This window comes from Betta splendens, chromosome 1 (assembly GCF_900634795.4).
Source record: "Betta splendens chromosome 1, fBetSpl5.4, whole genome shotgun sequence".
In the NCBI taxonomy this organism is placed as follows: domain Eukaryota; kingdom Metazoa; phylum Chordata; class Actinopteri; order Anabantiformes; family Osphronemidae; genus Betta; species Betta splendens.
In genome coordinates, this window is record NC_040881.3 from 9502475 (window position 1) to 9517795 (window position 15321).

General features: G+C 47.0%; 3 protein-coding genes across 15 annotated transcripts in view; 2 read left to right on the forward strand and 1 right to left on the reverse strand.

Moving 5' to 3' along the window:
• grin2bb (glutamate receptor, ionotropic, N-methyl D-aspartate 2B, genome duplicate b) overlaps positions 1-6068 on the forward strand; it is a 66462-nt gene extending 60394 nt beyond the window's left edge. For 10 of the 12 annotated variants that reach the window (XM_041072513.2, XM_029147362.3, XM_055508505.1 and 7 more), the window contains one exon: positions 134-6068. In XM_041072513.2, coding sequence (XP_040928447.1) covers positions 134-2527 — 2394 coding nt within the window. In that variant the 3' untranslated portion in view covers positions 2528-6068. The remainder of the gene's footprint in view (positions 1-133) is intronic. The other 2 variants (XM_055508528.1, XM_055508532.1) reach the window with 2 other exon arrangements.
• Positions 6069-7914: 1846 nt separating this feature from the next.
• Positions 7915-11447, reverse strand: si:ch211-243a20.3 (uncharacterized protein LOC100151507 homolog). The gene is made up of 4 exons (XM_041072531.2): positions 10942-11447; positions 9710-9841; positions 9443-9572; positions 7915-8371 (listed from the first exon to the last, which is right to left on the reverse strand). The coding sequence occupies exons 2-4, from the start codon at positions 9831-9833 to the stop codon at positions 8059-8061; spliced, it is 567 nt and encodes a 188-aa protein (XP_040928465.1). The 5' UTR covers positions 9834-9841; positions 10942-11447; the 3' UTR covers positions 7915-8058.
• Positions 11448-12889: 1442 nt separating this feature from the next.
• Positions 12890-15294, forward strand: si:ch211-243a20.4 (uncharacterized). 2 transcript variants are annotated; one of them, XM_029163826.3, is made up of 6 exons: positions 12890-13080; positions 13182-13465; positions 13885-14006; positions 14467-14586; positions 14677-14787; positions 14865-15294. In XM_029163826.3, exons 2-6 carry the CDS (start codon positions 13204-13206, stop codon positions 14919-14921), a joined length of 672 nt encoding a protein of 223 aa, XP_029019659.1. In that variant the 5' UTR covers positions 12890-13080; positions 13182-13203; the 3' UTR covers positions 14922-15294. The 2 variants fall into 2 exon arrangements, with proteins under 2 accessions (XP_029019659.1, XP_029019653.1); XM_029163820.3 differs by having other exon boundaries at positions 12898-13080; positions 13196-13465.
• The last annotated feature ends 27 nt before the right edge of the window (positions 15295-15321 follow it).

Consider the following 15321-nt stretch of genomic DNA (forward strand, 5'->3'; position numbering starts at 1 on the left):
TTTAACTGTTGTTTTCTTCACCTGGACGTCATACCCACTCATGCCGCTCTCTCTCTTCTCCCTTCCTCCACTGGCCTGACTCACTCGTTCTTTCTCTTTCTGCCTTCCCTTTCTTTTGATTACCACACTCCAGGGTATCTACAGCTGCATCCATGGGGTTCAAATTGAGGAAAACAAGTCAACCATAGATTCACCATCGGCGACCATGAAGAAGAACATGAACAACACCCACTCCAACATCCTGCGGTTGCTTCGCACTGCCAAGGACATGACGGCCGTCCCGGGCATCAACGGCTCCCCGCACGCCGCCCTGGAGTACAGCCACAGTAGTCGCGAGTCGGCTATCTATGATATCCAGGAGCACCGACGCAGCCTGGTGGGTCACCCCGTAGACTGCAAGTCAGCACCACCTTATATGCCAGAGGACAACATGTTCAGTGACTACATCAGCGAGGTGGAGAGGACTTTTGGCAACTTGCCCCTGAAGGACAGCAACCTGTACCAGGACCATTACCGACACCACCACCCGGCTCTGGGTATGTCTGGCCCCCCGCCTAATAGGCCACGTAGCTTAGGCAGTGCTAGCTCGTTGGAGGGGGGCATGTTCGATTGTGACAGTTTGGGGGGAGGGGTAGCGCCCATCTTCACCACCCAGCCCCGCCCCTCCATGACTCATAGGAACACCAGTAAATTTGACCTGATTGCCGGCCACACCCCTGCGGATTCCAACCAGGGTGGGTTCAAGGGAAGCAATGTATACGGCAGGTTTTCCTTCAAAGGAGGTGCATCCAGCACGGGGATCATCGGGGGTCACGACCGGTACTGTGGTGGGGGTGGGGGAGGCTCAGGGGGTGACGATGGGAACATTCGCTCCGACGTCTCTGACATCTCCACGCACACTGTCACCTACGGCAACCTGGAAGGCAACAACAAGCGGCGTAAGCAGTACAGGGACAGCCTGAAAAAGAGGCCAGCCTCGGCCAAGTGCCGACGGGAGCAGGACGAAATAGAGCTGAGCGGCTTCAGGAGGAGACCACACCACCACACCGTCCACCACCACTTCCCCCACGGGCCCCTGGCACACCGCACGGTCTCACCTCCCCTGGAGCGGAAGCGGGGAGGAGGAGGGGGTAATTCTTCATCTTACTTATACCTCAATGACAAGGACAACCTGAGGGACTTTTACGCGGACCAGTTCCGCTCCAAGGAGGGCAAGGCCAAGTGGGAGCAAGAGGGTGGAAGTGGAGGAAGCGGTGTGGGCGGTGGTAGTGGTGGTGGTATCTGTAAAAGCTTAGTCCCCGTGGAAGACTTCCTCAAAGGTAAAGGCAAGAAGCCCGAGTGTAAAGGTGGGCTGGGCTCAGTGTCGGCAGGGCAACAGGTCCACACCTGCTGGGAGAAGGGGGTCTCTGGGATCGGAGGCGGGGGCATAGCTGGGGGTGACTGGGAGTGTCGTAACTGCCACAGCGTGTGCCACCACGGCGGAGGCGTAGGAGGCGGCGGCACGTGCCCAGCTAGCACAGCTGGGGGGACCAGCAGTCGCCCCAGCTCTGCTACCTGCAAGCGCTGCGACTCCTGCAAGATCCAGCCAAGCAACCTTTACAACATCAGCGAGGATAATAACATGGTGTTCACCGCAGGGAAGAGTAGCGCGGGACCCAGTCAAACGCAAACTCAGGCACAGCGCAGGAAGCTAGGACCAGGTGGGAGGGTGCTACGGAGGCAGCACTCATATGACACGTTTGTGGACCTGCAGAGGGAGGGGGCAGGACGCATGGGGGGGGTGGGTGGCGGCATGGGCGGTCAGATACCCCAGCCGCGAAGCGTGAGCTTGAAGGACAAAGACCGCTATATGGAGGGCCCCAGCCCTTACGCTCACATGTTTGAGAGGTACTCCAGTGAGAGGGAGTCCCCCATGTTTGGAGGAATAGGTGGGGATAGGGCCAAAGGAGGCTCCTCCTTCAGTTTGTTCCGCGGAGGCGAAGGTGGGTTGCATCGCCGGTCGGTGGGGGAGAGAGACCTGAGGGACAGAGATAGGGCTATGATGGGAGGTGGGGGCTGTGGTGGTGGTGGTGGTAGCAGAGGGGCCGGGACTTACTCCTTGTCTAAATCTCTCTACCCAGATAAGGTGAACCAGAATCCCTTCATCCCAACCTTCGGCGACGACCAGTGTCTTTTACACGGTGCCAAACCGTACTACATCAAAAAGCCACAGACGCAGCAACAACAGCAGCAGCAGCAACTTCTCAACAACAGCCGAGGAGGAGGGGACTTCCACGGCTCCATGGGAGCAGCGTCCTATTTGCCCGCGTCCGCCACCGCCGGGGTGATGTCCAATGTGTCCCCCAGGTTCCCCAAAGAGCTGTGCCTGGGCGGGGTGGGGGTGCCCATGGGCAACGCCCACGGCTCTAACAAGCTCATGCCTGGGGGCAGGGACACGTTAGGGCTGGGGCAGGGACAGAGACCCTTCAATGGTGCCAGCAATGGACACGTCTATGAAAAGCTCTCCAGCATTGAGTCAGACGTCTGAGGGCGAAGAGAGAGAGAGAGAGAAGACCGAAGCGGGTGAAGAGAGGAGGGTGACGGGGGAGAAAACGGCTGACCACCCCTCTGTGCGAAGACAAGTGTGTTGCTCTCCCTCCACTGAATGGGAAGAGAAGGACAATGCGCAGGGGCCGACGGGAGGCGGGTTCTTAACGAGGAGAGGGGATTCTGGTGCTGCTCCGCCGCTCAGTGGAGGATAGGGAAGGAAGGGAGGACGGGTGGAGGGGGGGGGAAGCGCCATCTCTGGCCTCTGCTCTCGCCACACGCTCATTGTCTCTCCCTCCCTCCTGCAGTTCCTTGACGCCAAAACAAATATTTACTTTAGCAACGGAAATACAATCATGAATGAGAAATCAACACTTCTGTTGAAGTCACAGGGTAATCTAACAATAATTGTATTGATAATGTTAATAATAGTATTGAATATTATTCCAGTGTTTAATGATTGGTTTGGATTGTTTTATATTTTATTTATTTGAATAGTTAATGTTACATATTTGTATGATGTTTATTCTTTCTATCCTAACCACTTTACAGGAGACTGATCAGTACAGGTTGTTTTTGGGTTCCTGTAACTTGGACTCTTCTTTGCTTTTACCTCTTCATGTTTGATTTTTTTATTTGATTTTATTTTTTTGGACTTCTTCACGTTTGAGTGCTGTGCAGTGTACGTGAACGGCATGACTTGCTGAGTACATCCTTCGTACTCAAAACACTTGCAAAGGAGGTTTTCTTTTTCCTGCTGCGGAAGCGACATCATCATACTGATTTGCCATATCTTCTCGTTTTTCTGCTTGGCAGTACCAAATGGGGTCTCACGCATTGAGCTGGATGTGCCTTAAAGGATTAACACTGATTTTATACACTCAAGAGCTTCTGTTAATAGACAGATCCACCTGCAAACTACTAGTGAATTGATTTGCGTGGAAATGAGCCTAAAACGTAAAACGTGCTTTATTCCTCAAATTAATTTGCATGATGAGATGTCAGGTTCACATTTCCACATGGACGACCCATTGTTAACAGAGACCGATGGCTGGCTCACAAGGGTTAAAACCACAGTGCCAAGATGAATAAACATTCCTTCCCAAACGTTGGATGTGACAGAGCCGAGCTGAAGGCGAAGGAATCCTTTATAAAGACTTGCTCGTGCTATTTGTACACTCCACATTTAACCTGGGCAGTTTCTTCCAAATGATTTAGTAAAAAGTGTTAGTGCTCCTTCCTCCCGTCATTACAGACACCCAAGGATCCATTAACTACACGTAATGCCCTTTAATGCCTGCGTCCTGCTCTCGTGGCGTTCCACGGGCTCTGACTCAATTGGCCGTGACAGTTTTGCCAGTGAGGACAGAGACATAATGGACTCTCAGTGAGACCTCCGTTGCCGGGACGCGCCGGCCGCTACGTTAATTATTCCGCGATTACGGCCATAAGCTCTGCCTGCTGTATTCCACGGTCACAACCCGAGAAGTCGAGACGTTCCACATTTGTGTTCCGCAGCAGGGGCGTAAAAACGGGTCACGGCTTCATCTTGTGGCTCTAATCACAGTGTCTCTGCCTGCTTGAAGTCAGACTTTGACATTTTGGGAAATGATGTTATTGACTCACTTCCCGAGAGTTAGCTTTGCTAAAATCTCTCCAGCAGCACCTCGCCTGCTGATTGCCATGTCACAGTACGTACTATATACAATATTAAAATGAGCTCATGTGATCCATGTAACAGATTTACAGAAAAAAGTGATCAAAACCACAAGTCACATTTCGCCCCTATTTTGCCCTGTTTAGATCCTTCCAGGTGATGGCAGATATTACCTCCGACTGTTTGCTTCAGCTTTATATCTACGGTGCAGACACAGACGTGGTGCAGAGTCGGCCTTTTCATTTCACACGACGATAATGCCCACATTTACTCCAGCGTTGAACTGCTCCTTCAAATGTTCCGGGACATAAAGGTCCACTGTGTGCGCTCGGTCATTGTTCCTCTCACTCAACGCTGCTGCGTTTCCACCGCACACACACCTTCGGCGCTCATTCGCGAGCGACCCTCCACTGGACCACGACCAGCCTGAGATTGTGTTGAAGGGGAGTGTTTGTGCTCGGGTTCCTGTCGATGTGGGGACTGCGTCGGGAGAAAGAGATGAGGGCGGGCGAAAGTGAAAGGCGTCTTAAAAGCAGCTGGTGCATTTAGTGGAAGCGCGGCTTTGGCTAATGGACTCCAGTGGTTAATTCGATTAAAAGCAGCCTCCAAATCCACCAAGTCATATCCGTTCACTCACACATTATATAGACCAAAAGGAAGTAAGGCTTTGATTATTTACAACCCTCTCCGCCATCAAAGTGTTTTCGACTTGACATCCAACGATCTTACAGAACCAAATTTAATAACCAAGCACAATGTGACTGAGTGGATCTGTTAGAGATTTTCTTGTACATCCCAGTCAAAACCTCAGAAGACTTTTCTTCTCTTGGTTGACAAGTCAGTATGTATGATACCAGGTGGTCTCTAGTGTTTCTACAGACTTGCATGTAAACTCTTTTCTTTCTTTCTGTTTTAAAACTTTAACTTTTAGCCCACACGTGGGTGTTATTGGACGATGTTTAGATTTTTATCAGCTTCACTGGTACTGATGATCCGTGTGGTACCATAGGTGTGCGTGCGTGTGTGTGTGTGCGTGTTTGTGCTCGTTTGTGCAAGAGATGAACACCAACCTAACAGTCGAAATTATGTTGAACTCAATTGAATAAGGCTGAACTGATGGGAATTTTTTACTTTTTTTCCATTTCAACTACTTCGTTATTTCTCTTTTGGAAATATTTCAGTACATTTCATATTTTGGCTTATTGTATGTGCCTGAATACATAAGCTTGATTACCTCTGTGTGTGCCCATATGGAAGAGAGACAGTGTGTGTGTGTGCGTGCGTGTGTGAGCTGTTTATTCTACATGTATTATAAAAACTGTATGTAAATACTTTACCTCACACTCATGGACTTTTGATAAAAACTGTACAAAATGGCGCAGAATAAATCTATTTGGGATAAATCTTTGATTCGCAGGTCCCCTTGCAAATTGCTTTTGTAACGACTTCAGGCCAGGATACGTGCAATCATTTATTATTATAGAGAAGTCAAGGTTCATTGATGTGTTTTTATTTTTGTCTCAGTTGGTCAAAGAGCAGCTAAGACAGCTTTTTTCTCCACGGAAATCACGGTTTGCTAAATAGAAAGCACAATAGACGGCATCTTCTGTTTTTGTGTTTTGCCACAGAAGATTAAACGACTCCACCCCTGAACTGTACAGATTGTGAAAATTGTACATATGACAAAACTCTAGTTCCCCATTGCATTTTTTGTATGGAGAGAAATTTCTTGTGTGAAGAGAGTATTTCAAAATTGGTTGAATATTTAGTATAATTGAAAATAAGATTAAACACGGTCAATGTGAAAATAAGTGCTGAGAAATATTATTCTTCTGTCTCTTTGGAATAAAAGTGTTGAGTATTAATAAAAAATGAGAAATTTAAACCTTGCTCGTGTTTTACTTTTAGCATCCGCCGTGTCCGCGTGCCGCCGTCAGCAACAGGTCTCCTTTCAGCTTTGCCCTGATTACGTCTGGTATTGAGATGCACCAGGTTCACGTTGTGACGGATGAGATTATTATTTCTGATGGCACATCGCTGTGTTGGAGATAATGGCTGACGCCGTCGCCTGCTCTTTCGCCGCATCACGTTTTTGTTCCTCCCTGTCTCCCCATAAACAGGACTCTCAGCGCCTGTTAAATGAGTGTGTCTGTAGACCAAAGGGCGAAAATGAAGAGGAGTGAGGCACGAGAGAGACTTGCTGAGGGAAAGGAGAAGTCATGCAAACTGAACCGAGCAGCAGAGATCAAAGCCCCTTCAAAACCTCACTCCCCCTCACTCCTCAGATTCTCTCTCTCTGCTCTGAAAGCCCTGTCCAGCAACAGGAGTTATTTAAAGAAACCAGCGGGTTTGAAAATGTGTTGTGTATAGATTTGGTGCTAGAATTTTAACATCTGCAGCCGTGAACCAGCATGAGGTGCCGCAAATAATCTTTCAATCGCTTTGAGCTTTACTATTTTCTTTACTCTGTTCCCGTCTGTTCCGCTTGTTCCCTCCCTCCAACAACCTCAGGATGCATTGCAACACATGTAACTACTTCTTGACAATTAACTGTTACCTAGCAACTGGCTCTTTTTCCAGGGATGGGGAGGGAGAGGGAGGGCGGAGGGGGGGTGTAGAGCGAGAGACAGAGCGAGATTTATACAGTATTCCCACGGCATCTTAGCGGGATCGGATGCAACAATGCATCGACAATGCAACACCGAAATGGAAAGTACAGCCTGAGCTTGACGCCCACACGTATCGGTGGAGTGGGGGGGGGGGGGGTGTAGGAGGAGGAGGATGGGAGGCTGATATTAACGTATGGGAACGAATGGGTCGGGGGAATGTCGTGCAGGGCGGTCACGGGGACGCAGAGGAGGAAGTGTGCAGGTGCAGGTGGAACATGAGAGGACGGAGACGGGAACGTGCCACGCGTCAGCGCGTGGAGTGGAGTCGTGGAAGGAACCGGTTGCTGTAGAAACACTTGGCAAAGTTTTAATGAAGGCATAAAGTTCGGTGCCTGTGCCCACACACACACACACACACACACACACACACACACAACACACGCACACGGTATGATTATGTTGGTAGATGATCGCAGCAAACAACAGATCAGACCTCCCTAAATCGCTGTGATGTCACAGCTGATTACAGCTGCAGGTGAGCACTGACACCCAGTGGCAACAACAGGTCAACCTCCTGTTTAACACCCAGGACGCTGCACAGGTGGAGGGAGGGAAGGTCGCCACATGCAGGTAGATAAAAAGCGGTCCTGCTGCTGAACTCAGAGGTTGTAGTCTTCATTTGACTGAAGTCTATAAACTCCAGACGGCTTTTCTAGTACAGCTCTGTCGTTTCCTGTAGTCATTTATTATATCCTAAAGAATTCCAACCAAAAAAAAAAAAGACTTGAGTCTGATTAACTGCGATGACATAATCGTTGGTTTTATTAGATTAATTAGTCACTGTGCAGTTTGATTGGTGGCAAACGCTGGGGAGACGTGTGTAGCGTTGCATTTCTGCGTTAGGCACTTAACCAGTCACACACCCATGATCCTCTGCTCTCACAGCAGACATTATACATGTGACACATGATGTGCGATGAGCAAACTCACTACTTCAAGCATTCCGGGGATTAAGACTTGGGATCAGGGTTGAGCATTCAGTCGAGTGCTTGGGTTAGATTAAGGGGCTGTGTTACGTCACTGCTTCTCAAACTTGTGTGTGTGTGTGTGAGCCAGACAATAAAGATTATAAACAGTTTATTAAAAATATCATGTATCTGTCTTTCTTTGGCCCTTTAGCACAATATAGATAATTGACTATTGTTTATAATATTTGCAGAGCAAACTTTGGGCTCGATTTCCCCCTCCTCCACGCTGTCTCTCCTTCTATCCATCCTCCTCAGCCGGCTTCTTCAGGACCCTCACCCGTCTCCTCCTCACCCCTTGGCCGCCCCCGGGCGAGCTCTCCCTCGCCGCGCTCCTGGGGGCGTAGCGTGTCAGGCTCGCCGCCCCACCTCTCAGACGCTGAGGCGCAGGGGCGCGCCGCGCCTCCTCCTTCCCATCCTCCTTCTCCCCGTAGCCGTGGCGACGGAGAGACGGCTCCAGCGTTGCTAGGCGATGAGAGAGCTCAGTGATTCGTCCGTGCAGGAGGGAGACTTCTCTGAACAGGTCGTTCACGGACTCGGACAGAGGGCGCACCCTGCAGGACGAACAGAAGAGGCTCAGCTGAACTGGTCGATTACAGTATGTATGTGATATCGTTTATATTTATTTTTTCCCTCATCAGCATCATTTGACTTTATCAAAGCTATTGTACACAAATCTTTGAATTTCACTTATTTTATCTTATAAGCTCAACTTGACCTGTGAAAACAACATTACAAATAACCGTGATGTTGATGGTTTGTTGTGGGAATGACTAACCTGGTCACACAGTGAGAAAATGAGCAGCTGGATCACAAAGTAAGCAGCAGCAGAAGGTTAAGTGAGTGTTATGGTGAGAGTAAACCCTCAGTGGAGGGTCCTCCTACATGCGCCTGCAGGCTCGTCTCAGCACTGGGCAGCGTGGGCAGAGCTTTCATGTGCTAAACAGCGTCAGAGCTGCACTAAATGACAGGCACAGACCGCTGGAAGCAACAGCATCTGAAGTCACCCGTAAAGGATTCCTTCCTCCTCTTAATGTGACCCTCCAGCAGGTGGCGTCAAAGGCACTACTCCCCCCCCAACACACACACACAGACACACACACACACACACACACACACACACACACACACACACACACACACACACACACACACACACAGCTTTTTCTGGTGTGGTATAATCATTGTATGCACTAGTGATGCTCAGCTGAGTTCGTCTCTTTTGATCACGACCAAAGCATCACAGATGTCGACCTACACGTATGAATTTCCTTCAGAGCTCATCTTGTTTGTTGTTGGCTTAAAAGCCTAAAAGCCCAAAAGTAAATAGTTCGAGTTTTACAAATATCTGCAACTTCCTGCCTTGGACTTGAGAACATCAGTATCAGTTTGTTAAACGTGATGAGACACAGATGCAGACACAGCCTCTGTGGTTTATTCTGTGTTTCATGGCTTTATCTCATTCATTCTCTGTGTTTTATTATGCTGCATTTCCATTTGATTAGAAAATGTTAGTTAGTAGTTTTTACAGTCTACAGCTACAGGAGGTATCAGCTGCTTACTGAAGCTCCAAAGGGCAGATCTGAATGATGACAAACCGGTCCAGCTGGGTGCTCAGTGTTTACCTGGAGTAGTCGGGCAGCAGCGTGCAGGGCTGCGAGTGGAGCAGAGTCTTGATCTCACTGAAGAGGCGCTTTCCCCAGGCGTCTAGAACCCGGGTCACGCTTCGCACCGAGGCCACGTTCACGCTGTCGGCTGAAATGAAAGCGTCACTGCAGAGAAGCTTGTGATTTACGTTAAATTCCTGCAGCTCTCTCATGAATAATTCTTAGCATTTTGTCATTTCCAGGCCTCGTGTCTGCTGTAGGATCAAAAGGCGTCCCGTGATTTACCTCCCTCTCTGTAGTTCCAGTTCCCATAATCCAGTTCGTTGTCCTCGCGGTGTGTGCGGGCCCCGGTTACCGTGGTGACCACCGCCAACATCAGCAGCACAGAGCGAGGGGCCATGATCAACATGCAGACGCCTCCATATTAAAGAGAGAAGAAAATGGGGGGAAATAATGAGGGTCTGCCACCTGTTGAACTTTCTTGACATGCGTTCTGCTTTAAATCACAACCGACAGACGGACATAAAACATGCGATGAAGCGCAGACTTCATGAGGCCAGACCAGAAAAATTACAGCTTCCTTTAGGGTTTAAAAGTCAGCCGGCTGCAGATGTTCACACACATTATTTAGTCACATGCTGGACTCATACAGTTTGTGGGTATTTGCATTTTTTATATGCACAGTGGATGAAAGTGATGTTACACATTTCAATATAAATAATGTGTTTTTTCTATACTTCATGTATCTGCCAACTGCAGTTACAGAACTTGATGTATTCATGTAGAGAAAAGCTCATGAGTTGCATGTTAATGTAATGTAAATAAGATTTAATAAATAATTTATTTATCATAAAATATAAGTGTAAATTAAATTTAATTAACAAGGGTTAAAATCCTTCATCCACCACTCTGTTTAACCATAAAGTACTTTGAAGTTAAAATATTTATTAGCCTTAAACCACAGTGTGATTAGTTTCTGGCTAGTCTGACTATAATTTAGACTTTTTTTTAAGTAGAAGTGAATCTGTGTGTTTGTGTGTGATGAGAACACCGTCCCAGTCGTCTACAATCAGGCAAAAGAAAGAAGAAACGAGGCCTGACAACCACTTTTCCGTTCTAATCCCACAGGTTCAGGTCTCAACAGATAAACAAGGAGAGGAGGTGACAAAAGCACGGGGGGGGGGCGCAGGACTGCATCCATGTGGCAGAGTTAGTGGATCATACTGGACCATAACGAGCTGATGAGTCATTGTTGAGGTATTACAAATGTTTTCTGGGAATATGATACGATAGAAAACCAAGCAAAAATGGGCAATGACTTAACGCAGCCTGTTTCACATCTGCCACAACATCTGTCAACACAGACAAACATCTGCATCAACAACATCACTGAGCGGTCGAGACACGAACCAGCACCCCTTCACCGCGACGGTCTGCGTTTGAGCCGCTGCATCTTCACTATCAACCTTATGATGCTGGAAACGAGGCTGGAAACGAGCAAACGCGGCGATACTCACGGCGTGAGGTGACGACGAGACCTGTGATCCCAGCACCGGCGCCGCTGCTCCTCTGGCCTCTCCGCTCGCCCGCTCCGCCCGTCCGTCCCCGTCTCTCTTATTTCCTCTGACGCTCCTCCACTTGAAGCTGCCGCACAATGATGAAGGAAATGCAGCAGGTCCACAGCTGCAGCACCTTCACGCTCCCAACGCACTCCCTCTCTCTCAAACACACACACACACACACACACACACACACACACACACACACACACACACACACACACACACACACACACACACACACACACACACACACAGACGCCCAGCTGCTGCCAGATGTGGCAGAGTGGAACATCCTCCTCCCGTCTCCCCTGTGTGTCAGCGGCTGCTCTCCAGTTCCTGAGGTAGCACCGCACAGCGCGAGCATCACAGCATGAGTTATGGACCGGTCTCATCGGCTCATCTCCCTCAACTACTGCAACTGCAAAAGAAGTACAAGTTATACTTTACAACGCACTTTACAGCCACTACTTGTTCTCATAGAACAGGATGACGTGACATATAAAACTGAAGCGTGTCTGAAGTCGGCAGGAAGCCTCCTCCCTAGAGTTACATGTGCAGTAGGTTCAACCTCCCACCCTCCATCAACTTTAATTCGTGACGGCAGCTGATGAGTGTGAAATGCTTATAGACTCTCTTTATTGTGTTTAAATCAGAGGTTTCTTAAAAGTAATTTAATTTATTTTAAGTTTTATTCCAAAAGAACTCACTTTAAGCACTCATGCGCTCTCACTGGTCCATGATGGACCTTGTGATCCTCCCTTATCTTATTACACTGAGGCCAAAGCCCAACGTCCTCTTCTTGTCCTTCTGGAGGAATATGACGCCTTCGTGACTCAGGACTTGTTGTTGAGGGAACGGCGAATGGTTTTAACGCGTTTTAATGTCCCTGCGCAGAAGGTGATGTAATGCATGATGCAGCCTTCCAGCCAATGAGTGAGAGGATCACGGGGTGCCTCCCAGTCCGCAGCTTCAAAGCATCCCAGCGACCGGCATATGTTTTCAATCTGAAAGCAGCTGTAACTTAAATGTGTGAGTAAAGCTTGCAGCATTTGTAATTAAAATAAATTAGAATAGGATGGAATGCATTGCACCTGAATACACGGATAATCCAGTGTGTTTTAAGAATAATATCCTCCCCTATGTTTAATTATTATAGTGTGATCCTATTTGTTTGATTCATATTGATTGATTTATAACCACTCTATGGGATTTGTCATGTGAGTGATTTGTACTCTCCCCAGGAAGAGAGTAGAGGAGGAGATGGATTATAAATGGAAGTGGATTATTCTTCATTGAGTGGCATCCAGATGTTATTGCACCTCTGTCTCTGTCTGTTTCCATTCTGTGGCTGAGGTGAGGTCAGAGTTGGCCGCCGATACGGCCAGAAAGGGGGAAAAAATTGAAGGGAAGAGGCAGAAGGAAAAACAGACCAACAGGGTCAGATATTAATATGCATATGAGTCAGTGCAGCGAAGGAGTCACGTCGAGCCACAGCTGGTTTACATTAACAACAGGCGCGTGGACGCCATCAGATGTGACGCAGCTTCACGCCGTCTCTCCCTTTCTCTCTCTCTCTCTCTCTCTCACCTTCTTGTGTCGTTTATGAACCACACGTCTAGGTGCGGTCTTGCAGCCCACACTTCTATTCTCCAGCATCATCTCAATGTGAAGAAAAGTCAACTTTGCCCTTGACTTCACACTGACTCACTGATGTTACTCAATTCTGCAGCTTGGAGCATAATAAAAGAGCAAGTGAGGGACCTGGATCACCTCCTCACCTGCTCGAACTGATCAGTGTTTTCGCTTGCGTGTCGAGCATTGACTGTTCTATTCACTTAGGGTTTGACCCCTATGTTGTCCCCGTATGAGGCCATCTACCGGTAAACAGAAAACTTACATTTTGGGGAAGTAGCAGAAACAGGAAACTCAACGTTTTAGTCAAGTTATGACCCAAACTGAGGAGCAGTGAACAGACAGAGAGCCAGCAGACAAAAGCAAACCGCAACATGGATTCACAACCGCCTGGTCGGCCTTTCTTCGCGACTATTTGGACATTTGTCTTTTTCCTCCAGTGTGTGAGCTCGGACACAGCAAGTAAGACTCCTGCTCGCTGACGCGTTAGTGTGACATTAACTGTAAATGATCACATGCTCTGCTGTTTACTTTGAGAATAACAGACTGATGCGTTAAAATAGCTTTCTCCCAACAGCGTTGTCCATGAAGTCCCGTGTGTTTGTGGCCTTGAAGGGTGAAGACCTCACTATTGAGTGTCGTGTGACGAAACCGGCGAACCAAAGCGAAGACATGCTGGAGTGCTTCGATCCCACTGACAAACTAATAATCAGCCGCTCCATCGCTTCAACTGCTGGCAAACCATTGAGCCAAGACCTGGCGCCGAGGCTGCAGCACCTGAGCGTTTCGGGAGAATATTACTGCAAATATCGCACAGCTGCCGTGTACTGGTATGTCCGCGTGAGAGGTGAGCGAGGAAAAAAAGACTGAGAAAATGATACAAGATACAAGACAATGATTAAGACAGAGAAGCAGCCATGAAGTGTGACGGTTACTGTTAAGAGGAGACACGTATGGCTCACATTTTTTAAAGATTGTGTGCAATTCATTCTTAGTAAACAGTCTTAAATAAACCGGTGAACAATGTTCACAGTTACATTTTAAGTCATTTAAAGTCATTTAAACATGTAAAGAAGAGTCTGATTTGTTCCGTAAAAGAGCATCCAGATCCCACACTGGAAAAAACAGGAAGCTGGAGGATCAATGGATGATAGTGGCCTATTCGTAAATATCCTGTGATGAGGCAGATGAGGAATCAGTCTAACTCTGCCGCCCAGTTATAACATGTTCTTGGCACAGACTGACAGTGAACGGTGTGTTTTCCAGACGAGGGTTTTAAAATGCCCCACGTACAGGACTCCACAGAATACACCGTGGTCGGCGCTGTCACGGCTGCGCTGCTGCTTTTCAGCGTTGTCGGGTCTGTGTACGTCTTCAGAGGACATTGGGTAAGATGTGACTTTCTCATAACCTGTCAGAAGTTGAGAAACACTATATTGCAATTTAGTGTTTTTTTATTTCAATACTATCTTTGCAATTCTTTATTGAAGTGCAGTTGAAGTTGAATTTATTAGAACTATTATATATACTTATTCTCTCTAATCTGTAGTGCTGTTGTGAGAAGTAATTTCCCCACTGTGGGACTATTAAAGGTTTTCTTATCTTCTTATCTTATCTTTCTTATTTAATTATTAAGTCATTTCTCAAGGATAAATCCAATATTAATTTATTAATTTATTTTAATTATTTTCAGTTTCTTTCGTAAGACATAATATAGCTGAATGTATTTTTGTAGTATATGCCGCAGGTGCAAAAAGATAAAAAGTATTACATGAACTTTCTCATGTTGCTGGTTATAGTATATAAGTGTCAAATTATATTAACAATTTGACATTTCGTAAAATTTAGATCACTAAATGCAGACAGACTGACAAAAATGAAAAAGAGAACAAAGAAGTTATGAAAAAAAGAAGAGGGATGACTGAGAACACTGCTGCACTTCCAGACTCTTCTGCATCTTTCTATGCTGTAAGGATGTTTCCACTCATCAGTGCAGAGTCAGACACAGTCATACAATCATCTGTATTCACTGGAAACTGAAACGAGACGTTTTTTCAGAGTCTAGAGCCTCGGACCAGGTCCATTTATGATGAGCTGCGCCCCTCAGCTGCCAGCAACAGCGCAGGCCAGCAGAGGGCTAAACCCAAGAAAAGGGAACCACACCAAACAGTCAGTGTGATCTTGCGCTGTCAATTTTTAAATTATGAAATGTGTACCTGATGACCCAACTTCTACTTCGTCCACAGAATCAGCAGAGCAGACAAGAGGAAGGCCAGTTTGACTCCGTCTATGAAAACTACTGAGTCAAACATCAGGAGATATGTTCATTACATCGTCAAATAAGATTTCTCTTTATTTTGTTGTATCGTCCTTATCTGTTAACACCAGTACAAAAGTCTGAAGATGTGATTGTTTAAAAAGCCTTTTCACTGTTTGAACTTACGATAATAAAGTAATGCAATCATCCAAAGTTTTACAAAAGCACATAAAGGGAACACAATAAGAAATATATCAGTCAGGGATTTTTGTCACGTCCAAACATAAACTGTAAACTAATGAAATTACTGGGCTACAATGTTCCAGTGGACTCCAGTGTTCCAGTGGATTGTAATTTCATTAAATATGCTATACAGCAGGAAATAGTACATGAAAATAAAGGTATGAATTATAAAACAATTCTGTCAGTGTTTATTATATGATGTG